The following is a 24,627-nucleotide window of genomic DNA, read 5'->3' as shown; positions in this document are numbered from 1 at the left end:
AATTAGTTCTGTGGTGTTGCTGGGGGCTGTGTAAGAGGACTGTCTTTGGGTAAACAGATCTTTCTGCAAGCAGAGTAAATTTCCTCTGCTATCCGTTAAACATTAATCGCCCCGTCTGCTATATGATCTCCATCACTGGTTCCCAAAAACAGAGCAATCTGACATGGGTAGATTGAAAAAATATATCTATATATTTTAAAAGATCCACTCCAGGCACAAAGGTGTATAAAAATACCCCACTTTGTGTTCGGTAGGCTTTTCTTTTCCACCAAAAAGTTTAATTTCCTCACAAAAATTATTTAAAAATTCCAATCATCATCAATTTCTCCCTCATTTAAAATTCCAGAATATATAAATATGCAAACAAATGTACAAGATGCTTCGCACAGAAACACACATACTGCACAACGAAGGTTAGACATTCAAGTGAAGTGACAATGAACGACACATTTTTGAGCAGAGGAGTTCATGATTATATTTCAAGACAGAAAATTGTGGGGTAAGTCTTCAGATGAGTAATATCCAGATTGGATGACCAAATAGCACTACAGTATACCACACACTATATGAAGTATTATAATAGTCTAATATATAATATATAACTATAACAGTCTTTTCTCTTTCCACAAATGCAAACCCTGTTTCCGTTCCTGACTCATTGACTCCACAGTTAAAGCACTTGGGGCAGCAGAGAGAAGCAGTGAACACAACAGTGGCGTAGCAAAGCTGAGACAGTTCCCCACTTACAGATCCAGCATGCACAGAGCGATGTTAGCGCTCATTTGCTCCACATTCACAGTCCTATCCGATTCTTTAGCTCCGAGCTCCTGCGTGCCAGGGACAAAAAAAAGCCATCTGCAAGCTCCACTGAGCTTTAAAGCTAATGGGAACTGAAGCACCAGACCTTAATTCACTGTAGGTTCAACAATACAGGTGGCCCACATACAAATAGCCATGTGATCCAAAATCGACTGTAGCAGCCTCACCCATCACGTTATAATACTGCAATGAAATTTTCGATTTGGTTACATGTAAACAGTACTCCATATAACGGAAATATGATATTCTAAGTCACTTTTGAGTAGCTCTTATATGTGCATCATGAAAAAAACTATTGTCTTTTCTCCTTAATTCTCCTTAATTCATCAATTATTATATATATATATACTGCATATATATAAATTATTGTAAGAGTAAAATCTAGGATAAATGTACACAAACACTTTTAAAATACTGACGGCTGGACACACACTTGCACACGTATTCAAACATGCTCAAGCGTCTGAGGACATTTTGAGCTGCTGCAGCTCAGCGGCGTCTTTGGGGCTCTGTGCAGGCTTTTTGTGCCCCTTGCGGAATTCAGCGGCAATCTCCTCAAAACTTTTGCCCTTAGTCTCTGGGACACGAAAGTAAGTAAACAGAGTGAAGCCGAAAAGCAGCACGGCAAACAGGATGAACACGTAACTGTCCAGTACGGCCTGAAAATGGAAAAAAAAGACAAAATAAGAAGGAGTCAGGAGGGACAGAGTGGCTGATTTTCTGTGGGTGAAGCAAAGTCACTTCAACCCGCATGCAAACATGTGTTGCACAAGTTTACAGTATGCATGTCCTTTGTGCCTACCTGTATGTACGGAAAGGTCATGCCTATGATGAAGTTGCTGGTCCAGTTGCAGCAGCCGGCGAGGGCGATGGCCGCAGGCCGAGGTCCCTGGCTGAACAGTTCAGCCACTATGAACCAGGGAATGGGACCGGGACCGATCTCAAAGAAACTCACGAAGAGGAAGATAGCCGACATGCTGACGTAGCTCATCCATGTGAATTCACTCTGGAAGGAGGAGGACATCAATGAGGAGACTCAGTTTAGGAGAACGAGCTCTGAGCTCCCTCTCAGGAGGCATCTGACTGTCTTGTTCTTTAATAAATAATAGTTTGCAAAACTGAAGCATCCATCACTTTTCTTTCTCTCCGGGAACCTTTTGTCTAATTTGCTTCATCACCTTCAAGTGAAATAAAGATGAAATGCTTACAGTTTTTTATGTGATACCCGTTTGCCCTTTATTCATAGCATAGTCTTCTGGGCCTGAAGTGAATAGCAATCTGAACTTAAAGTGCATGAAAACTGCTCAGAAAAGTAAGGCTGAGCTACACGCATGAGGAGGTTCACGAGATGCAGTGCAAAGCTCCAGAAAAAGACAGCAAGTGGTTAAGATTTTTTTGTGTGCATGTCAAACAACTTTCACTCTAACTAGCTGTAGATGTTACGCTGAAAGCAGCACAGCTTTTAGGAAGAGCGAAGCTGCTCAACACCTTTGTCTCAATGGGTTAATACAGGTGGTGAAGAACAAGGTGAACTATCGCAGGCCACTAAAACAGGGCAGTGACGGAAGCTCAGCTCAAGCTGCTGAAAACTCTGACACCCGACTGAACAAACCTGGAATTTGAGGCCCACTGTCATTGCGATGGCACAGCTGCACATCCCTCCCAGCCCTGCCAGAGTCAGGGTGCACCTGCCAGCCTTGTCCACCAGTGCAACCTGGAACACAAAGTGCACTGTTCACCTGTGTGTGTTTGTGTGTAGAAGAAATGTGTGTATTTTGCACATCAGTGAAGCCACTCACAGACACCAGAGTGAAGATCATGTTGATGGCGCCAACTCCTATAGTGGCGTAGACCGGTTGACTGACACCAGCCCGGGCGAAGATCGCCGTAGAGTAATAAAAAATCTTGAAGACAAAACAATTATAGATTTTCTGTAGTTGCAAAGTTAAATATAAAGGAAGTTTTTTGTGTTTGCACAACAGAGCAACACAGATCTCCTGTGCTGCATTTTCATGCACACAAACAAAAAGCTCAAGTCAAACATTAGCGCTGATGTGCACTTCCTGTCATCTAATCACGCCATCAAAGTTACTCTAATTTTAGTTGAACTTTACCGAATGACAGACAGAAAAAGCCCGAGCTGAAGTTCATTTTCCGCTCACCGCATTGATGCCAGAAAACTGCTGGGAGAGATGCATCATGAGGGCGACGATCAGCTGCTGTCGGTACACAGAGGAGCGGATCTTTGGAGGATACAGAGCAGGAAATGATCGTCACTGCAATGGTTCTCCAGAGCACACAGCTACGATCCACATAAATATCTGTTTAACTTATGATAGATGTCGCTAAGTGCATTCCTATGTATATTGTTTTTTATATTTATACTGCATTATTCTACATTATTATTATTATTATTAGCAGTAATAGTATTCTAGTATTTTATTATTCTTGTTGTTTGATTTAAATTGTAGTACAGTGCATACTCTATAAGATATTTCTTATTTCCTATTTCTTTTGTTTATTTTACTTGTTCTACAGTGGAAGCTGCTGCAACTCATCCAATTTCCCCCCCGGGATCAGTAAATAAACGAAGTATTCTGAGTACGACTGCTGAAGTAAATTCAAACAACATCGTGTTTGTTTTATATTTGCTGTTATACATGAAAAGTGTTCGTGTTTTAACGTGTTTTGCTGCTGCAGGGATCAGTGTGTTTTAATTCAGTAATCTTTAATACATGTTCAAACACCTGGAGGGATGATCTGGAAAGCAGACTCTGGAACTTGCAGTCATAGTGGGGGCAAGGTGCTGGTTTGAGTTTTGCATTGGCTGATGGCTCAATTTAAAATCACTTTTTTAGCTAATGATTGATCAACTACATGCGATCATCAGTGCACTTTGATTGCTGACTAATTTGGACGGTTCAGAGCGTCTTTGTCCACCCTGCGGAGGAATGTCAGCCCTGTAATAACCTAATGCAAGTGCTTTTGGTGGCCTTGGGAGTTTATCAGCTATTTTATTTTAAAACCCCTTCTTCAAAGTTGTGGAGTTAAAGTAAAACTCACTGGAGAATATTCAGGTAGGTGTGACATCATGTCTCAAAGTGACCCTCTTCCTGTTCACAGACCTACCAAAGACAGGATGGAGACACTGGCCTCCCTGTCTGCCTCCTCTTTCTCCTTCCTCATCTCTTCCAGATCAGGAGTTGGATCATACTCCCCCTTTAGACGATGCAGACCTGCAGCAAAACACGGAGCAACGGGGGACAGATGCAAGAATCTATCATGAGTCTATATGAATGGCTTGTTAGCAGCTTTTCAAATCCTTCACTCAGAGAGAAAGAGGGTGACATAAAGAGCTGCTGTGTGTATTTCCTATACTTTTCCGAGCCTCTTGCTCCTTGCCCAGCAGGATGTAAAGGTACCGCGGACTCTCGGGGCACAGAGGCAGCATAAGGGATTGTAATACAGCCGGAGATCCAGACAGACCAAGCAACAGGGGCCACATCTCATCATTACCAAGGATGAAGTCCAGGCCTATCACCTACACCCACACACAAACACACACAGTTTAGGTTACACGTTCAGTATGCAGACAAGCAAAGATGTCGGTGTGGGCGTGTGTGTGAGTGCAGCTCACCTGGCTGATCAGGATGCCAGTGACAATAGCCAGCTGGTGTAATGTTCCCAGAGCCCCCCTGTAAGCCTTGGGTGCAATCTCTCCAATGTACATGGGCACGAGGCCGGATGACAGCCCTGAAACACACACAGCATGAGCACGCTGACTTTGAACAAACATTTGCTGTTGGATTTAAGACAGATAATGGAGGGAAGATAATGAGGACAAATTAACTCTTCTATGGTATATAACTCATGAGCAGTTATTAATCAAAGGTCACACAGCGTGCTTCACTGTACCACAATAAAAGCCCATAACAGCGCGGCCAGCGATGACCATGATGTGAGGTTTCCAAAGCTTGCAAAGAGCCATCAGCAGTCCAGCAGCTACAGCCAGGACATTGATCATTAACATGCCCTTTACCCTGTAAGGCAGAGAGAGATAGAAAGGTGGCAGGAGATGTAGAGAAGCTGGATGATGGAGACATGCATGTGCACCGTTTCTCCCCTCATCACTCTTATCATCCTCCACACTCCGTCACTTCCTCCTCAGATGTTCATTTTTCCACCAATCTTTCATTCTTGCACTCTTGTGTCCTTATTATTTTATCTTTCTTTTCTCACCTCCCTCTCAGGTCTCCCACAAATCCCACCAGGAAGGACGACACCATGCCACCGATGGAGAAGATTGCCACCGACAACGACCAATATATGACCACGGAAGGGTGTTGTCCCACCTCGGAGAACTCTTCTTCTGTGGTGTTTTCTGACAGGACAGCCGCCCTCTCCGACCACACCCCCAGGGACCGCGCATAATGCTTTTCAATGACCTACAACACATGACATGCTGATACATCATCCATCAGAATCACAGCTGCACACACAGAGGTGTGCTTGCATCACAGTCAAAGTGGCACATTAGGTGTTCATCATCTGAATCACACCATCACTCTTAATCACAGCAACATTCATGGTGGGCTGTGTATTTTTGGGCTCCACTCAGATATTTCTAATTTCAGATGTGTTTATATCTTGTTTTGAGGAAACTGCCACTCGTGTCTGCACAGTGACTACAAGGTCCTGTAGCTGGACACCGTGATATCAGCAGATCAGGGGCTGCAGTGAGTATGTTGGTGTTTTCTCAACGTGTGGTATCTGACAGCAGTCTGAGAAAAGGCAAAAATTACCTTATTTCCAGCCTCCAGCTCATCCAAAACTCTGCTGCCAGGATTTTGACTGAAACATGATCACATTTCACCGATCCTGGCTGCACTACACCGGCTGCATGTTGTCTTCAGAACTGTATCAAGCTGTTATTAATTACTTAGAAATCCCTGATAGGCCTCGCCCCAAGTTATTTCACAGATCTTGCATTGCTCTATGACACTTTGCACTCCCTGAGGTCCTTGAATGCGTTACTCCTGGTTGCTCCAAGGTCCAGATTCATACATTTGTTAACACATCAATTAGGGCTCTTAGACTTTGGAACAACCTGCCTGAGGAGACCAGGGCTGCAAACTATAAAATATTTTAAATCGCCGCTTTATTCCCAGCTATTAATCCCTGCTCTCTGGTAATTGTGCTTGTGTTTCTGTTTTTATTGTAAAGCACTGCGTTTTGAAAGGTGCTATATGAATAAAAGTAGTTTATCATTATTATTATTATTATTAATGTCATTTTTTGAGCCTACTTGTCTTCCATACCTTCCACAACCTCATTCTATTTTAACTGATCATCCAGTTGTCTTACCCCACTGAAATGTACTGTACATGCGAACACTCCACCAATCATGAGGAACCATCTGCACCCAATGACCCCTTGTTCTGTCTGGTTGAACACAGCAGGACTCTGAATCTATTAAGCTGGTTGGCGGTTTGAAGATCTGGACCACCAACTATCACAACATACCAAGAAAGACAGACAAGCTTGACATGCAGTGCCCTAACAGTTCTGAATGTTGGAGGTAAAACAAAGCTAATATGAAAAAAAATCCTTCAGGCATTCCACAGAGGATGCCTGAGGAGGCTTTACGGCATCGCTACCAAGATCACAACCTTTGAAATATAAAGAAAAACGAAGGCAGATGCAACTGCTCAAGGTTGTGCTGAGGTGGACACCTCCAGGTGAAAGAAGCCCTGGAAGGCCAATAACGACCTGGAGCAGATGTGAAACAGATGGCTGGCCAGCTTTGGGAATGAGGCTCAACACGTCGCTATTGTGGCCTTATTTCCCACAGGGGCTGAGGTAAGTATGATAATTAGAAGCTAAAGAACAAAGTGGTGAACAGTGGTGAAGTGCTTTGATAATTTCCCCTGCATTCAAAAACTCGGAGAGTCAGGGTGCGCGAGTTGCTGACTTTGCAGTCAGCAGACCAACACTTCAGGTCAAAGCTCAGTAGTCCACTTACATCTTAAGGACAAGGAACCCTCATCTGAGGACAATAACATACATATTTTGGCCAGGGAAGACCACTTTGAAAGAGCAACTGGAACCACCATCACTGAACAGAGGAGGTGGTCTTTAACACCACCTATCAGCCACTCACAACGCAGTCCTGAGATCCCTCCCCAGGCAGCTTAACAGCCATTCACAACCTGACTCAAGTGACCCTAACGACTCACATGATGGCTGGGTGGGTCAAGGATCCTGCAACAGGATAAACACCCGGGACCCCCCACCAGTCAGTTAGAACTGAAGGGGCCTCTTGAGTGAAAGGTGAACCGTCCTCTAGAAGATCAAGTCCAGTTGCCTTTGTAAAGCACTTCAAAGACTATATACACACATAGTGACCTAAATTATCAAAGTTATTTACAACACATCTTTGTGGCATCCATGCTGTTTCCACATTACAGCTTTAAAGCTCATGAACACACCGAAGTCGTAAGGACTCCCTCACAACAAGGAGCACGTGAATGCAGCATGAACTGGACACAGGAGGGGACAGACAGCCACTGACTCAGGGATGAACATCACATTCACAGCTGCTGTATGTTTTCTGTTCTGAACAATGATTGGCCGACTCAGACATGGCTGTCAACAGACAAGGAAGCATGTCTCTTGTCCTCCGGATCTTCCATTCCAAGTTGCTCAGTGTGACATTTAATCCTCAGTGGGGCCAATGAAGAAATAACTTCCTCACCAATGGTAGTCTGTATAGAAAGACCAAGTCTGCAAGGGCCGTGAAAGAGTACAATGCTATCTGAACAAAACTGGATGGGAACAAGACAACACCTCAGTGTGCAGTCTGCAGGGAATTCAGTTGTACCAACTCTTCCTGCAGCTTGGAACAGACAGACGTTGGCACAAGCTACATTCTGACTTGTCTGCCATTGTACAAAGCATGTGTTTGGTGGAGAGACACTCAAAATGCTGTTCACTATTGACAAGAGAATTTCAGACAGCTTGCAAGGTTTCCATGAAAAAATTCTCAGATGGGCTGCACAAGAAAACTTGGAAGAACTTGTGGAGAAAGTTGTTTAGACGGTGAGAGAGGGAAAGACTGTCTGTTGTCACCTATCGCCAGAAAACTTACACTTGTCTTATACTAATGGCCATAGGGTCCAGTAAGCTCACTCACATTTGCTGATTTGCAAGCAAACATCAGTATGCTGCAACAAATAGTCAAACCAGTGAGGGAGTGAAGCTTGCATGGAAGTAGAGCCTACCTTCTGAGGTGCATTGATGACTCCAAGGCTGTAGCCATACTGCAGGGACCCTAGAACCGCCGTGAACACAGCCAGAGCCAACGTGCCGGTTAGCTGCTGCAGAGGTGAGAGGTAATCATTCACACGAGGACGAACGCATGTACAAACACACACGTTAACACGCACACAAGGAAGAACACGAGCATGTAGACTGTCACTCAGTGCACATAAAAATGCAAAAAAAAAATCTTTATCCACATTGTCGATTGATTTCGGACAATTATGAGAATATTTTCACACAGAAGCTCTAAAAGTTAAGTAAGAATGCTTAACTGGAACATTTTGATGTGCTTTAAATACATTTGAACTGAGATCTTGTGGCAGACACGTTGGTCACGACAGCCTCCTGTGCAAAATGAGCTCACAGAAGACACTAAGGAATAACACGCCGGATGTTTCTTCAGCTCAGAGAGGTAAACATAACCCTCCGAGTGATTTGTCACCAATACGGTGACCATCCAAATACTGGGTGTAAGAATACATAACTGAAATACAGTACATGTGAGGAATCTGTTCCTACCTTTCCTGCCTCCATGGTGGATCCAGAGTGTCAGCCAGGAGGTTGCTAATGATCAATGAAAGGGGCATGGATGATCACGCCGTGTCCACTCACTAATTCACTGACACATGCACATGTAGACACACACGCCTCCGACGCATAAGTGAACCACAGCCCAATTTACCATTTAAATACAAACTCACACTTCATGAATGGAAGGAAGCGATAAAAATTATTGTCATGGTGAAAAAACTGAGACAGTCGGGGATCTGTAGTGGAAGACATGGAAGACTTTCAGACTGGAAGATTAAGGTCAAGCATTTACTGTATATCACAATTAATGCAAAGGCTGAATTGATGCATAATAGCACATGTTGCTGCTCAGATTTAAAGTTGTGTGTTCTTTGATAGCAATAGTGACATTGGGACACTATTCTATCTCTCTCACACACACACACACACACACACACAGACACTGTTAATGATATACTTGAGGGATGGACAAAGTCTGAGGGTCACTGCTGATACCAGTGGGCAGACTTGCACAAGATCTCTCACAAACACGTCCGTGAAAAAACAAAAAGCACACAGGTACAGAAGGTTAATGCTCTAGTTTCATTTATTTCTCTCTTACAGCTTCTCTTTTACAAAACAAATAAATCCCAAAACAGGACATTAGTAATGCTCTTTCAAAATAAAGAAAACAGGAAATAAACAGAATAAAGAATACAGTGGTTTCGTCTTTGAAAGGAGAGTCCTCAGTGTAATGACCATTAGCATTTTGCAATGGGAAGAGTGAAATCCACGACGGACAGACACGGTCATAACGCCCCACTCACACTTGTTCATTAATCACACACACACAGATGCATGCGTGCACACACACAGGGAAGACGGCGGCCTCTTCAGCTCGACTCTTTATTGCTAAAATGTTAGCCTGCTCCCCCTGACAGAGATCAGTGAACCTAACTTACAGCTGCACGGGAGCAGCTGCTGTGTGGATGTGTGATATAAGAGAAAATAACCATACGGACGAAACTTCAAATGATCGTTACGTGGAGTGAGAATGAGTCTACCTTTCTGTGTCACCTCACCTTTGTTAACCATAGGCAACATACTGCTAAACCTGCAGCACATCCACCAGAAAAAAAGATGAATCTGCGTTACAGTGCCCTCCAACGTGGATGCATGAACTAGCCCACCAACGATAGTGTTATAAATCCAACACAGTATGTATTCATGACTGAGCTGTGCGACGTATTTAGAAAGAAACGGTTCTATCACACCATATTCAGCGACTCATTTCAAAGAATAAATCAAGCCTTAAATCTGCTAACACACATCTCGATTAGAGGAGACAAATAACATCAGCAATGTGTTAACGTTAAGATAACAACACACACTCAAAAAAATGGTGTAAAGAAACCAAACAGGCGATTAAATGATTAATTATAACGTGAGCGCTAAACTTTTGGCCTCCGTTTTTTGTTTTTCTTTTTTGCTGACATCATGCTAGGCACTGCACAAACAGGTAGGAGCCAAAAATCAGAGGAACCAATCAGGGAGGAGCATGATTCCACAGCTTTCGGCAATGAGCGCCGTCACATGCGCACAGTATTCGGGATTGTAGCTCGTGTGTCCTGCTGAGGTCGTATTCAGGATGAACTGTTCGTGTTCGCGTTCCCTACAGCAGCACGGCTGTACGTGTGGACCACCAAGACATTTCTGCATTAACGGAAACACACTCCGAAAAAAAAAACCCCAAAAGAACCACGAATATTGCCTTTTTTCAAATGCCTGGTGTTCAAATACACCAACTCATAAACTCCAGACTAAGAAGATAATATCATAAATCTGCATGTAAACACACTCAGTGTTGCTTTGATGGCATTAAGGTAAAAGTTCACGCACAGAGAGTGAATTACTTGACTCTTTTTCTGGACATTGATTTCGACATCCCAACTTGATTTGAACGGGACTCGTTTCGAGCGCGCGCACACACACACACACACACACGCGCACACACACTCACGCTGGCTAACACACACACTCCTGATTTCAGAGACACAGATGTGCTGTACATTTCATCAAGCCTCAAAGACTGACTGACTCAGCCACAGAAAAAGAAACAGAATGAACAGAATGACGCTCTCATTGTTCATTTAAGATTACAGTATATCTGATGCAGCACCTTTCAGAGTTTAAAGACGGGAAAACAGGGAGACGAGTGCGATGATGATGATGACGATGATGATGGAGGGAGACAAAGAGAGGGGAGAAAAGGGAGAGAAGAAGACAGAACGGACCAGTGATTTCATTTTAAAGGGACACAGACATCATCGTTGCATACTTTAACAACCCGCCCGCGACGGCAGAGTCTCGCCGCATCTCTCTCAGCGAGATGCGATCGAACATTAAATCACAATTCAGTTTACTCAAGGCCCGAAAAGACGGCGGGAGGGGGAAGTGGAGGAGGCGGAGGAGGGGGGGAGTGACAGAGGAGAAGGAAAATCAATCAGGCTGTCCGCTCTCGCCGCCGACATCCAGAATTGATTTGTCGTCGCTCGGCCGCCCTCCCCGCGCTGTCATATTCAAATTCAGTTTAAATCTTATTCATCTGTTTCTCCAGCCTCTCTGTTGTGCTGGGAATGAGCGCACACATGGCGGAAAGGAAGTGAGGAAAATGGAAGACGTGGGCGTCAAAGGATTGGAAAGGTGGCGACTAGATTTAGAAAGAGGAGAAGAAGAAGAAGAAGAAAGAGACAGATGGAGGCAGGTGTGAAGTGTATTTCTGTTGCTCTCGCACACTTGAACGCACTGGTCCGTTTGGAGAGAAGAGACAAAAAGAGGGAAGAGTTGCAGACGGAGACAGAGAAAGTGGGAATATTTGGAAAGTCAGTGGCACCAGTTTGCCAGTCAGTTGAGTAACGATGGCTTCTGCATGACCCGGCATAATCTGGGGTAACATGTCTCTGCATTTGTTGTTTTTCTCTACGATAACTTGGTTTTTCTACACCGTTTTAGTCTTTCGGGTGTTAAAAGAGTTCAGTTCTCGGGTTCGTTTGTGAGATCTGCCGTGGGCCCAGGTGGGTCGCCGGGCTGGCCAATGGGAGATCGAGACAGAGCGGACGGCCAGAGGAGCCATCACCAGTTCATCATGGAGTTCCTGTTGAGAGTCATGAAGAAGACTTGGCTGCTACCTCCCGAACGCACCGATGCGAAGAATACCTGCAGAGGGGATATTACAAACACGAACGTTTTCAGCTCTCACCTCTCAATATAATCATTTCTCTATAACTACAGGCCACAAACGATCAGTTAAGGCTCTTATGTTGAGCGTAGTGTCAGGCGTCAGCTTTTCTCCACTGTTTCAGCATAAACTCTTCTATTTTATTTAAATGCACATTTCTGTGCTCACATCTGAGTACGTATGACAAAGCTGTATCTGTGTCACCTGATACAGATCTAAAAGTTTGTTGCTTGCTTCTGTAAGATCTATGCAAATTCGCCCAAACTTCATTATCGCAATCAGTGTTTGAGCAGCTTGTGTATGCGCATGTGTTTTTCAATATTGCGTCTCCAGAAGCAGCGCTGCAATCAGGACCACTCGACTGGAGGCAAATCAAGACCGGAGCAGGTCAAGTATTTTCTAAATGTGATTTGATTTCACTCCAATCCAACGGTGTTTGTTTTTTTTACCTTGTCGTTCCGCTCACAGAGGAATTTGAGTCTCTGGGCTCTCTTGTGCATAAAGACTCCATCCAGGTGACCTGTCTCCACAGAGCGGATCTCTATGGCTTTCTCACCCCAGCCCATAATCTGATTAGAGTGGATATAGGCTGGAAAAGAGAAACGGCAAGAGAGGCATAAGTGATGAGGAAAGAACACCAAAAGCACAATGCAGAATCCAGATTGCATTAGCAGCAGCCTTCAAAAAGTGGCTGTTTAAAGATGTAATGCCACTGGCTGCCACACGAGGGCAGTAAAATACAAGAAATTAAGATCCACATTTCTTTGTTGGACTCTGCTTTCTCCTTTTCCTTTTGCTTGTGATCATCAATATCCACTTTCCATGTTTCTTAAACTCGTCCCCTCGCTCCCCTCTCCCTCTTCTTTCTTGTTCCTGCTAAGCAGCTCTGGAAGCCTTCCTGTGAAGGCTGATATTATAAACTGATTTTTGAATGCAATTAAACCTTAAATGAACCCCCATAAGCTCACTTCTCAGAGAACTCACAAGACCTTTGATCTGTGCTGCAGCACACACATGCACAGGCGCTGGAGTGGGTGCGAGCGTGCATCAGTGAAGTTATTTAAACCTCTTAACTTCAAGTTTGGGGGCTGAAGCGGGTGTTTCTCTGTGATGTTTTAATGACCCCGGTGTTGATAACAGAAATCCATTTAAATCAACTAAACAAGCAGAAGCACTCGTGCTGGTGGGACGCACCAACAGAGGTAGGCATCTCTCCCCACTGTAGCACCACGTCCTTGGTGATTCGACCGTAGGTGTTGACGTAGACGCCCTCGTCTTCGTAACACAGCAGCATCTCCATTCCATCAGTTTTAGGCAGCACCACGATGGCATGGGGCGTCACCTGGCTCTGGATCTGTTACAGACGCACACACGCAAACATTTCAGAGGCTTTCATTAAATCTGTCAAAATTCATGCGAATACATTAGATTAAAATATTACAGAGGCTTCATCATGGGCATTTAATGCAACAGAATTTGGCTGGCTCTTCGGCATTTTTTTGGACCGGCCTGCATTCTGTAATCCTCTAAAGAGCAAGTTTGTGGACTTTGACGAGGCTGCCAAATATCAGGAGCATCAGTGCATCAAAAGGTTCAGACTTTGGCTTGTTGTCTGAGGAGCCTCGTTCGGTTTAATAACTGAGTTGTCAAACTCCGCTTTTCTCTGACCTTAATTAACAGACGCAACATCAGAGGAGTCGGGTGCAGCGGCGCACACACAGAAAGAGCTCGAATCTGTGCACTTCACCCAAAGTGCAGCCCAGAGACCAACCCCACTATCTGTGCCTGCAGGCTCTCCTGAGGTGTGACCTGTGAGCACACCTCAGGAGCACCGCCGGGGGTCATATCAGTAAAACAAGTGCGTGATGAGGTGATGAAAAAAGTCATCTTAGCCCACGAGGGACAAAACGTCAGACGGTCATTGCCACGTTTCTGCTTATTCTGACCACACATTCACACATTAACAGAAACTGCAATTTAAATGAAAGCATTACTAATTATTCTAATAAACATGTGGCTTTACATCTGCAGCTTTGTGTTGTGGCTCCACCAAACGTCTCACTGGTAGCAGCACGTATCTCTTCAGCAACTTGTGATGTCTCCCGTGGGTAAGATGAATTTATTCATGCGAACCAGCTTCTAGCTAAATTGTCCATTAATCTCTACTCTAACGAGGTGTGCTGCACACAGACACATGTAGTACTTCTGTGCATCCACTACGCGGTTCTACTAGAGATCTATTGATCTAGTCTACAGGGTGGATGGCAGGATGTCACCTTCGTCTGTTTGGCACACTGGAGGAGACGTTGGCAGGGAAGGAGAGAGAGAGGAAGCACTGATTAAAGGCAAAAAAACTCATGAAAAGACAATCACCTGAAGAGGTCAAGAATGTTCTTTAACAATAAGCCACGTGCCGCACGCTGCGTGGAGCGTGGCCTCATTTGCTCTGCGGCATCTGACTGAACACGGGCGACAGTTGCGTGTCCTCACATCTGCATCCAGTGGTTTATTTTTACTGAAATATTGCCACTAAATCAAGAGTTTGGCTGAACTGTGCTTGAACTTGATTTTAAGCAAAAGCATGCGATTAGTGAAGCCACCACGGAGTAAACTAATCTGCATGCAAGTACCTAAACTGATTTGCATTCAAGCACGCAAATAGACAAATACTGATGGATCCCTGAGAGACTGAGAGCCTTGAATTTATGACCAGCAGAGGAAACAAAGTACACACGACAAACGTATTGTACTTAAGAAAAGGTTTAAGACTCGACTTTTTATTCCACTACATTCATTTAACTGGACTGACCAGTAACTGCAGATTCAGACATTGAATACAGTCATTAATCATTATAGGATAAAGCTTTTTTGATCCCTGGGAGGAAATTCACAATCAATATTAAAGTGATTCTGCATAATGAGCGCTTTTCTACTTTTACTACAATTTTGAATGCATCAATTTTACTATAAGAGGTAAAAGATAAGTAAAAGATCTGAGCTGCTCTCCCTTCACTGTTTATAACTGATCGCATGTGTGGAAAAAAGAAGTACGGCTGACTTAAAGAACACTCTGATTTCTGATTTCAAAAAGCTCTTTGGATGAACTTTTGTTGCAACAGGATATTTGGTAGCAGCTACTATTTCTTAATGTCCTGTAATAGGAGCACTTTGGTCATTTTGAGCGGCATTCTGCGCACTTAGCAAATCCAATCCATCATATTTAGCACACTAAAAAAAGTATCTGACGCGAGAGGTAAAGCACCCATCAATCTTTTACTTGCATGACAGTAAATCAGTCAAAGAGGTAATTTGTCAAGAAAGCGTCGTTGTATTCCTTGAAGCCAATCCTCATGAGACCTTGTGACCTTGGCACAGGAGAAGATCAGCAGACTACAGAAGGAAGTGAGCAAGAAGGAGGTGTGAGAGCCTTGTTCACTGTGCAAGACGTGAGCACTTACATGTGAGGGGATGTAGATGTCGTAAGGGTTGCCCGAGTCCACGTCGATGACATGGAAGCCCACGCTGGAGCCGTAGATGACCTTTAACCTCTGGCCTTCCTCCACTGTGAGGTCGACCAGCTGGGGACGGTGCTGCAGCTCAGTGAATGACTGAAAGGGGGACAGAAACAAGAGAGAGAGGAAAATCAGTGAGGCAGGAAGACAGACACTGATGAACTGTGAGAAATCAGTCGAGTCAATGAAAATCTTGACGTGTGCTGAAGAAGGTGGCGGTACAATATACGTGAAGCATGCGTGTGTTTGTGCTTCCAAACCTTAAAGGCCATGAACTTGTGGTAGGGTTTGGGAGCCCAGGCGTAGATTTCCACCGAGTTCTTCAGAGCAATCACCAGGAACTTAATCCTCTCGTATTTTACTGGAAACACGACAAAGATGTGTGTTAAGCTCTCATCCTAAAGCTCCATGACCCCGTTTGTTTCTTTAGAGAACATTTCAGATCACAGGCCCAAATATCAGCCTCTGCACATGCAGTCCAAATGCATTTATTTATTCATGATATACATGTGTACACACACACACACACACGCACACACACGGATCCTTACCAACTTTATAATGAACACAGCCCTCCAGCTCCCCAACTGTAATCCAACCCTGCTTCTTCTCCACTTCCGGGTCGTTGTGTAATATTCTGTTCCTCAGCCAAGACAAGTAGTAAACACGCAACTTATTCTTCTTACCTAAGAGGGGAGGGACAAAGGGAGGAGGAGGAGGAACAAGATCAAATTCACTGGAATGAAGCGGTAAAATCCCTAAATATTCTAGAGAGCTGCTCAGCTGTAAACAGCACACAATGGCAGATGGCATCAACTGACGACTTAAGATTTGTACTTTGAGAGGAGGAGGAGGAGGAGGAGGAGGAAGTGAAGAAGCCCAAGCCTCCTCTCTTCATATGTCTGTTATGTTTCATTACTGCTCTTGCAATTATTTACCAAACGTGTTGATACACGTCTGTCTATTCTTACGTATTCTTGAATTCTCCTTTTTACATTTACAGCTTATCTGAATTTGAGAGGATAAAACTCTCATTTAAATAGTTGGGTCTCCTTCCAAATATTTGGCAAATTTCAATCGAATTTTGAGGAAATCGGGAAAAGAAAATGCAAATGAATGCTTGGATCTATCCACTTTCACTGTGCGATTATTAGGAGTTGGTTCATTGAGATTGAACAGTAGGTTTTTCCGAATTTTGCAGTTTGCAACACAAACTCAAAATGTGCGGAAAAATACCTTAATGGAAACACAATATGGTAAATGCATATCACGATAGATACGATATGAGCTACAATCTGCCTTCAGACACACTGGAGAAGGGTGCAGGATGTGTACATTATATAAACATGTGGATAGAGTGTGAGTGCGCCTGTCCAAGACCCACCCGATATGGTGACCAGCACATTGAGCCCCTCCAGCACATCCATCTGCAGGAAGCGCCGTCTGGTGATCAGATTGTAGACTTTTCCTTGTCCACTTCGGTCAAGCAGCATCAGACCATTCTCCGTCCCCACCAGCAGGTTCACACCTAAACATACACAGCAGAGTCAGAGACGCAGAAAGACAGATGGAGGTCTTCAGGAGAGCAAAGAGAGGACAGGATGTCGCCTCTCACCCCACAGCGCAGCACACAGGATCTCAGAGTTGAAGCGTTTCTTGTATTTGCGGATCTCCGGTGTGTCACTGTGGGGTCTGATGTTGGTCGGGTTGACGTTGACCACTGAGATCTTTCTGGCTTCGTTTAGTCTGGCCTGCTCCTGCCTCAGCAGCTCGTTCGCAAACATGGCTGCGATAGCACAGAAGAAAATAAAGACGAGGAAACAGAGAAGGACACAGGTGATTTGATGTGTTTTGACGGCTGTGCAGACGTTACAGGTGCAAAACTACCAAAGAATTACCTGCTGTTGACAATAAAAAAAACTTTGCTCACCTGCCGCTGAGTTCTCATCGTCTTCACTTGGGGAGGTTTGGTAGACACGTGGATCAACAAACGGGGTGAAGGACGCTTTGGACCCGCCCACACCAAACTGTAAGACAGAAAACAGAAAACAGTGAGGAAGTCATTAGCAGCAGACTACAGACACACACTGCCCAAGTTTCCTCCTGTTTTGTTTGACAGATCTAAAAATGTATTATGAAATGATGTGAAAAAGGATTTTTTTCTGAGAGTGTTGGATTCGATTAACGTCAGATGCGAGACATACAAAGTCATTTCTTATTTAATAATAAGTAGACTTTTAATAGAATTTTAAGAGTTGTTGCATTCATCTAACTTTAGGTTTTATTTAGAGCACTATATCCAGGAATGTGTGTGTGCATGTGTGTGTGCGTGTGTGTCTGACCTCAGCCATGTCGCCCAGCTCCTGCAGGGCCGTGGTGGGTGTGGCTGAAGGAGAGTTGCTCTGCTGCACCAGGTCAGGGAGGTTACCATTGTTACTGTGATTCCCAAAGCCATTACTCTCGGTGTGACCGCCTCTCCTCCGCTCCTCTGCCTGAGAGACGGAAAAAAGGGAGAAACGAGTTTAGAAACGAGGGAGAGAGGAGAAGTAATGTGGAGAGTTTACAAGAAAGCGAAGACAGTCGACGCAAATGAAGATAAAGTGGCGGTAAAGACATGGAATTAGCCCGGTTTGATAGCAGAATACAAGCGCAATATTTCCTCTGTTGTTTTCATTCCTTCCTTAATGCATGTGGCTTCTGTGTGTGCAGGCATTCATCACCTCTCTCATCACTAGAGTGCCGTCCTTGGAGCTATTATAGGCTTCTCCCAGAGAGTCCTCCGTCAGCCCTCCATACGACTCACCGCTGCTCTGCACCGCCGGCCTGCAGCGCACACGCGAAAACACACACAGACCCGATTATTTACCAAGCAATTCTGCCCAAACTGCACTGATGAGCTACTGGCGTGGCGCATATTCCAAAGACATGCATATCTCAACACAAATGAACACTGACAAGTCCAGCTTGGGAAAACACAGCGAGGGAAAAACGAAAGCAGAGAGGACAGCTTACATGATGCGGGGGATGTCGCTGACAGCAACAGTCCCATCGTGCCCCACCGTCTCCCCGTCCTCGTCGCTGCTCTCTGAGTCTTCACTGGAGGACGAGTAGTCTGTCACCTTTAGACAAAAAGAATTGGTCAGAAACGACTCGGTGATGAGGTACGAATTAAATGATCTGCCAGACAAGTGCAGTTTCTGCATTCATATGCAGATATCTGTTTCTGGAGATTAAAGGTACCCTGGGCAGTTTCTGACCACTAGTGGCGCTATAGAGCAAAGATTTCACAACCTTGTTTTGTCTGTATCGTGCACACCTGCATGTGAGCACAGAGGGAACTCGATGTACATTCCTGCTGTTGTCCTACTACCGAGGACAACAAAGGAAATAAGATTTTAGCTTTATTGTGTTTTTACTCTGCAATTCTTATTGTACCCAGGACTACAGTAAAAATAAATAGATCCATCTACTCATCATCTGCACTATTATAAAAGTCATTGTACCTTGACTGGAGGCCTGCTGCCCTCCTCTACCCTCAGTTCTCTGAGCTCCTTAGCCAATGCACTTAGGTCCTATAGAGAGGAACAGAACAGGAGAGGAGAAAGAGGAAAAGTCAATTAGTCCATAAGTTCTATACCATCAGTATCAGAGACTGAGGAGACCAAATCACATACAGGGACGAGGGGAGCAAAGAGGGGCAAATAGTGGGACAAACCATAGCATCATGACAAGAGGACAGCCGATTTGTTCTCACACAAACATCTGGGCCTCCTGAGACAAGAGTGCGTATCTGTGACCACGTTTTATGCTTAGCCACACTAAAATTTTCATTTTCTGACATAAAAAGTGATCACAGATCAGCCCTTTCATCCGCTCACGAGCAATATATCAACTTTGTAAAGAATGGTCGTAAGAAGAGAGAGATACAGATAATCAGGCTTGATGTATGACGTACAGGAGTGCAGCATCAATCTGCACTCCCTCTACCTATCACCCCCATGCCAACTGGCCCGTGGTTCCTCCCCTCCATTCCCTCCCCATTCCACCCCACCAATGGATCAGACCAAATCATGCAGACGGGGGGAAAAACCGTCATACACGGTGGGCTTACCAGCTCCTCCTGACCAGTAACCGTGACAATAGAGAAACAGGAGAAGAGATTCAGAGACTGTTCAGGTGCTTGGCAGTTTAGGTTACACACACACACACACACACAACGCACGCATGCACACACACACACCCGCACAAGCACGCGTCCACATACGCTCTCTCAGGTATGTGTGTAGAAGCACACATGCACTGCCACCGCCATTACGCCCTGATGTTTTAAAGCTAAAAGAAACAAACGGCATCTTCTCGTGAAATTCCACCATGCCAGGGGAAAAAGAGGGGCTCTGAAGATCGAGGTAAAGGAGAACTGGGATAAAAGAAAGGGGACTCGAGTGTCACTAACCTCGTCTATGGCTTTCTTATAGCTCTGAAGGATGGAAGGACAAAGAGAAGGAGGCAGAGACAGAGATAAAGAACCGGATGAATAGCAGAAAAAAGGAGAAGAGGCCAGTAGAAGATTCCCACAGAGCAGATTTCTGTGATAGAAAGTGAACGCGTGTGTCTGCGTTGCGTGACTCACTGCAGGTCTGCTGGGTCTGGCTGATTCACGGCCCTCCTCCTGTTTGGGCTTTGCCTCCTGATTGGCTCCTGGAGGGGATCCTTCCTGCATGGTTTGACCTGACCATAACAAGGACGTAATTACACATCTGACCTACATACATGAGTTTCATTAAAATAACCAAAAATGTTAATTAAAATGACAGCTGTCACTTTAGAAATGTTCATTATCCATTCATCAAATATTTTTAAGCTGTTACATGCTTCATATTTTTTTACCCTGTCTTGATACCATCTGTCTCATGTTTTACATTTCTGCCATATTTACTGTCAAACCAATTGCAAAATGCTGATAACATCCAACATGCATGAATGAAAAGCAGTCCTCCCATACTTCAACCCCCTTCTCTGCCATGTGTTTGTCAAGGGGAGATCCATGCATATCTTAGACATCCCTCTGGCCTGTTGTTTGACACATCCCTGCACGCCTCCCTCTATCACCCTCTCTTATTTCCTCTCTTCTATCTCTCCTGAGGCCGAGAGTAACAGGGCACATCAGACAGGTTGATCAGAGCAGAACTGCGACTGACAATGTCCCGCTGATAGCCTCTGAAACTCGCTGAAGCCCCGTGAGCACACGTGGATGTTTGTGCGTTTCACTGTCCATACTTGCACGTTTACGAGAGCAAGCAGGTGCACCGGTGTTTAATTGTTAGCATGTAAGCGTGTCTGTGTGTTTGCCAGCATGCACGTGTGCACATCAGCTTGTGTTGTGCTGCATGTGTTTTTGTACCTCTCCTCTCAGCTGAGCCTCCCTGAGATGAAGGGGAGGAGGAGGATGAGGAGTTGGAGGAAGTTCTTTGCAGCATGGCGTCCAGAGAGAGGTCTGAGCGCCGCAGGTCTGGGTTACTGACACAGGAGGAAAACAATTTAATTCATTTCTGAATATTTTAAAACTACACCACAAGACATACGTTTAAAAATCCCTAAAGAATAACACAAGAGAATTATCAAAGGTAAAAAAAAAAAAAAAATGGTACCAAACCAGTCTGCATAAACAAGAAGTGGCTTAAAGGATGATCTAGACTACAAAAGTGACATCAGATGTTTAGTTTAGACTTCAGAGGTGGACAGTGTGCTCATATGAGCTTTACCTGGCCCGTATGAGCTGGGAGCCTGTGCGAGGGCCCAGACCTACTCCTCCATTAGGGGAGTTCTTCCTGACCAAGGCTGGGGAGATGGAAGTGGTCCTCTGTGGGACCTGGACACACAGGCAGGAGGTCACCATTGGTGGAGCAGCTTAGTTTTTATTCCCCTAACAAGGAGCTCAAAGCTCGTATCCAGAACGCTTTTTGATTAGCATACCATTAATAAAGCCTTTTGGTGGTATAGTAAAACATCTGGTACATTAAACTGTTGGCAGTGAGGCTCTAAATACTCTGCTAGTGAGTCATGTTGATTGGATGGCAGTGTTACGCCTGTCCTGGTTTACGATGCCAACAAAGTCTAATTAACATAAAGTCAGGTTACCGCACATCATGTTTGTATTTCCTTGTATCAAAGTCTCAATCCCAAGAGCTCTTCTCAAGATTTCAACAAAAGCTGATTGAACTTTGCAAAACTGTGCATTTGCTGCACCCTGGAGAGGGCAACACTGTGTGCAATGTCAAATCAGAACTGAAATATGGCCAGCATGATGAGGTCTGAGTTTATTGCAATGCTTTTGAAGCAAAAGGCATGTTTTCGTAACTACTAAGAAATGTAAATGCATACTACAGTACAACACATTAAACGCACAGAGAAAACAAATTAACACAAAATTCACTACAACATATAAACTCTCTGACCTTGGGTGGGATGTCCTCCTCTCTCAGCCAGGCGGTCCTGTCCCGGTCTCTGTCTCTGTCCCGTTCCTCCCTGCCTGTGACACGGACCGGGGGTCCTGGGGTGTCAGAGGTGGGGTCTGAGTTCTGGCGGGGCATCTCGGGCCTGGGGGAGCCCACGCTGACGCCCTCACCAAGAGCTGAACCTGTCTGGTCCTGCAGAGACTGGGAGCCGGACATGGAGCCGGAGTGGGTCTTCACCGGAACCAGGTGAGCCATCTGGAGGAGGAAGAGAAGAAGAGAGAGAGAGAGAGAGAGACGGAGGGAGAGATGAAGGGGAGGAGTCGGGTGGATGGAAGGAGGATGATGGTGTAGAGGTTAGAGGATAGAAAAAAGGAGGAAAGAGAGAAGGTAAGAAGGACGGATGGACGAAGTATAGAGAGAGGCAGAGTCGGGAGAAGATGGAAAGGATGGAGACATAAACAGATGAAAATCCGAAAAGGAGGAAAGAAATGAAGCACAAAGTGACGGAGTGAAAAAAAGAAGGTCAGGAGAGGAAAGAAGGCAGAAGAGAGAAAGAAAGTAGGAGGCAGCAAAATGAATGAAAAGGTGAAAATGAAGAATTGCAGGGAACGGCAGAATATGAATAGAGATGAAGAAAAATAAGATAGAAATGGGAAAGAGAGCAAAGAGGAAGACAGAGAAATGAAAGAGAGAGAGATTGACTTTTAAACTCTCACTTTTAAAGGAGCTCATGGCACGAGGAGCGAAAAGGTGTGTGATTATTTGTTTGGATAGACTGATCACTAGGAAACACACCAAACATTGACCTGCCTTCTTTTGCACACACACACACACACACACACACACACACCTGAGGTTCGATGGAGCGGTGGATGGGTGGGGTGCGGGCGGGCTGCATGCCCCCACTGCTGAAGGACTCGGAGCGGGGAGGGAGGGAGGGGTCGGAGATGCGGTTGGACACTTTGTGCTGCAGCGCTGGGGAGCTCTGTCTGTTCAGCTTAGAGCGCTCCTCCACCTGGGACAGGTTACACACCACTGTCACTCACAGCTCAGCATGCAGCACAACCAATCACCACACTTCACCCACTGCGGGTATCGCTCCCCCACATGCACCCCTACGAGCCACCAGACAATCATAACATCGCTCAGCGTTTTGGGACAGTGTGGTGTGATTTCTCACATCGCCGTTTGTCGTATTTTCCCATATCTCACAGACTCACAGAACTTGTTTTTCTCCTTGTCTTAAAGGTCTTTCTCTTGTGAGAACTGCAGTCCAGATTTCCACAGAAAGCCTCAACGGAATATCTAAAATCTTGCATGCGCCAACATGACACACACTGTTTTTACTGTAGATTTGTTTCCCTATCTCCTCCATCTACTTGTTGGTCTATGTGTCTCCATGTCCCACATACAGCTGTGGAATAAGAGTGTCTGATGGCTGTGGGGAAAGGTCAAGAATCATCCCTAATCGTCTTTAGCAGACACCACATTCAAACCCAAATCACGGATTTCACTACGTACGAAGGCAGTGCGTGCACACATGTTTGATTGTTAGTCTACATAAGAGTTTGAGCGACTGCTTCCACCGACTTGTGGGGGTGCGCTTGTGAGTCGGTGCCAAAGAGCACCAAATATCTGAGTGAGGAAGGCAGAAAGCTCCTCTTGCCAGAGTAATCAGATTATCAGATTATCTGCTGTGCAGCGAGAGAAGGCTCCTAGGAATGCTCCCAGCTGCCCAAATCACACTTCTCCACTCCAAACAATCTACTCAACGGTTGGTGGAGGGTTGAGTCATGGCTCAGCAGGGCATAGTGTCAATAGCCCCCAGGTAAACATGCGTGTGCAATGAGAAGTATCCCCTTTGGAGGCTTTCTGTAATTCCACATGAGCTCATAATCTAGTAGGATTATTCAAGATTATGACCTGGGTTGGAACAACTATGCAATACTGTGTCATTTCTCAAATCTTTGCTAGTTGCCTGCAAGGGAGTCAACTACGATGATGATGACAGACATGGCAAATATTTTGTTAGTTGGGATGAAACGCAACTACTGATGAAGTACAAACAACCAAAGGAAACACTCTGTGATTCAGGACAAGCACTGCTGTAGAGGCAGCAAGTGTTCAAGGTTAGCACGAGCATCCATCCACCTTTAAGAGAAAGAGAGATTACTATCACTAAAGTCCTTCACAGAGGAAAAACCTTTTGGGTAATGCTGTTTAAATCTTCATGTCAAGTGTTTGGGTTTGTCTCCTGCCTACCACCCAAAAGCTCTTTCTACTCTAGCAGATATTCTAAGAGGTAAAACAGAGCATTAGTTAGTTAGTCTGGCGCATCTACACTAAGACAGGAAAAAGGTGAGTGAGGAAGGACAGAGGGCATCCTCTGAGGATTCAGGTTCGTCTAGAAGGATCCCACCACCACTTGGTCTGCACCATTCACCAAGACGGGTTCTGAGTGACAGGTTGACTGACCTAAAATTAAGATGGGGGGTTCCCTGATGACACCAATATGTCTAGCAGGGGGCTTGCCTCGGTGCTTTGTGGGAACTCGGTGATTAGGGTGACAAGGTGGCTGGCAGGGTGGGGGGGTGGGGGGGTGGGGGTGGGGGTCTGGGCTGGGCTGTGGTTAACTAAGTTACAGATGGATCAGGGTGATATTAGAGACTGGATACTGGCACCTCTCCTTTGGATCTCAGTCCCAGTTTGAGTATAAAATAAACAAAAACTACAGCTGTATAAAGTTCATAAAAACACTTCTATGTGTACTTTG

General features: G+C 44.9%; 2 protein-coding genes across 20 annotated transcripts in view; both read right to left on the bottom strand.

Annotated features, from left to right (window-relative positions):
- Positions 1-1,274: 1,274 nt before the first annotated feature.
- Positions 1,275-8,673, bottom strand: slc2a2 (solute carrier family 2 member 2). Of its 3 annotated transcripts, none has more exons than XM_076748603.1 (12): positions 8,659-8,673; positions 8,100-8,195; positions 5,059-5,264; positions 4,735-4,859; positions 4,457-4,572; positions 4,198-4,360; positions 3,949-4,055; positions 2,982-3,062; positions 2,619-2,723; positions 2,432-2,533; positions 1,622-1,825; positions 1,275-1,478 (listed from the first exon to the last, which is right to left on the bottom strand). In XM_076748603.1, the coding sequence occupies exons 1-12, from the start codon at positions 8,671-8,673 to the stop codon at positions 1,275-1,277; spliced, it is 1,524 nt and encodes a 507-aa protein (XP_076604718.1). The 3 variants fall into 3 exon arrangements, with proteins under 3 accessions (XP_076604718.1, XP_076604719.1, XP_076604720.1); XM_076748604.1 differs by having other exon boundaries at positions 8,100-8,192; XM_076748605.1 differs by lacking the exons at positions 5,059-5,264; positions 8,659-8,673 and having other exon boundaries at positions 8,100-8,113.
- Positions 8,674-9,233: 560 nt separating this feature from the next.
- Positions 9,234-24,627, bottom strand: part of LOC143331187 (traf2 and NCK-interacting protein kinase-like) — a 61,217-nt gene continuing 45,823 nt past the window's right edge. For 4 of the 17 annotated variants that reach the window (XM_076747839.1, XM_076747845.1, XM_076747843.1 and 1 more), the window contains 20 exons: positions 22,705-22,869; positions 21,855-22,109; positions 21,162-21,268; positions 20,801-20,916; positions 20,030-20,127; positions 19,853-19,876; positions 18,903-18,971; positions 18,412-18,518; positions 18,120-18,222; positions 17,742-17,891; positions 17,330-17,426; positions 17,015-17,185; positions 16,784-16,927; positions 15,951-16,085; positions 15,660-15,760; positions 15,346-15,495; positions 14,164-14,181; positions 13,082-13,241; positions 12,337-12,476; positions 9,239-11,865 (listed from right to left, as the gene is read on the bottom strand). In XM_076747839.1, coding sequence (XP_076603954.1) covers positions 11,782-11,865; positions 12,337-12,476; positions 13,082-13,241; positions 14,164-14,181; positions 15,346-15,495; positions 15,660-15,760; positions 15,951-16,085; positions 16,784-16,927; positions 17,015-17,185; positions 17,330-17,426; positions 17,742-17,891; positions 18,120-18,222; positions 18,412-18,518; positions 18,903-18,971; positions 19,853-19,876; positions 20,030-20,127; positions 20,801-20,916; positions 21,162-21,268; positions 21,855-22,109; positions 22,705-22,869 — 2,394 coding nt within the window. In that variant the 3' untranslated portion in view covers positions 9,239-11,781. Of the gene's footprint in view, positions 11,866-12,336; positions 12,477-13,081; positions 13,242-14,163; positions 14,182-15,345; positions 15,496-15,659; positions 15,761-15,950; positions 16,086-16,783; positions 16,928-17,014; positions 17,186-17,329; positions 17,427-17,741; positions 17,892-18,119; positions 18,223-18,411; positions 18,519-18,902; positions 18,972-19,852; positions 19,877-20,029; positions 20,128-20,800; positions 20,917-21,161; positions 21,269-21,854; positions 22,110-22,704; positions 22,870-24,627 lie in introns of all 17 variants that reach the window. The other 13 variants (XM_076747842.1, XM_076747847.1, XM_076747849.1 and 10 more) reach the window with 7 other exon arrangements.

Source organism: Chaetodon auriga, chromosome 14, assembly GCF_051107435.1.
Source record: "Chaetodon auriga isolate fChaAug3 chromosome 14, fChaAug3.hap1, whole genome shotgun sequence".
In the NCBI taxonomy this organism is placed as follows: domain Eukaryota; kingdom Metazoa; phylum Chordata; class Actinopteri; order Chaetodontiformes; family Chaetodontidae; genus Chaetodon; species Chaetodon auriga.
Note: the sequence above shows the minus strand (reverse complement) of the source record. Positions and strands in the feature narration are given on the sequence as shown.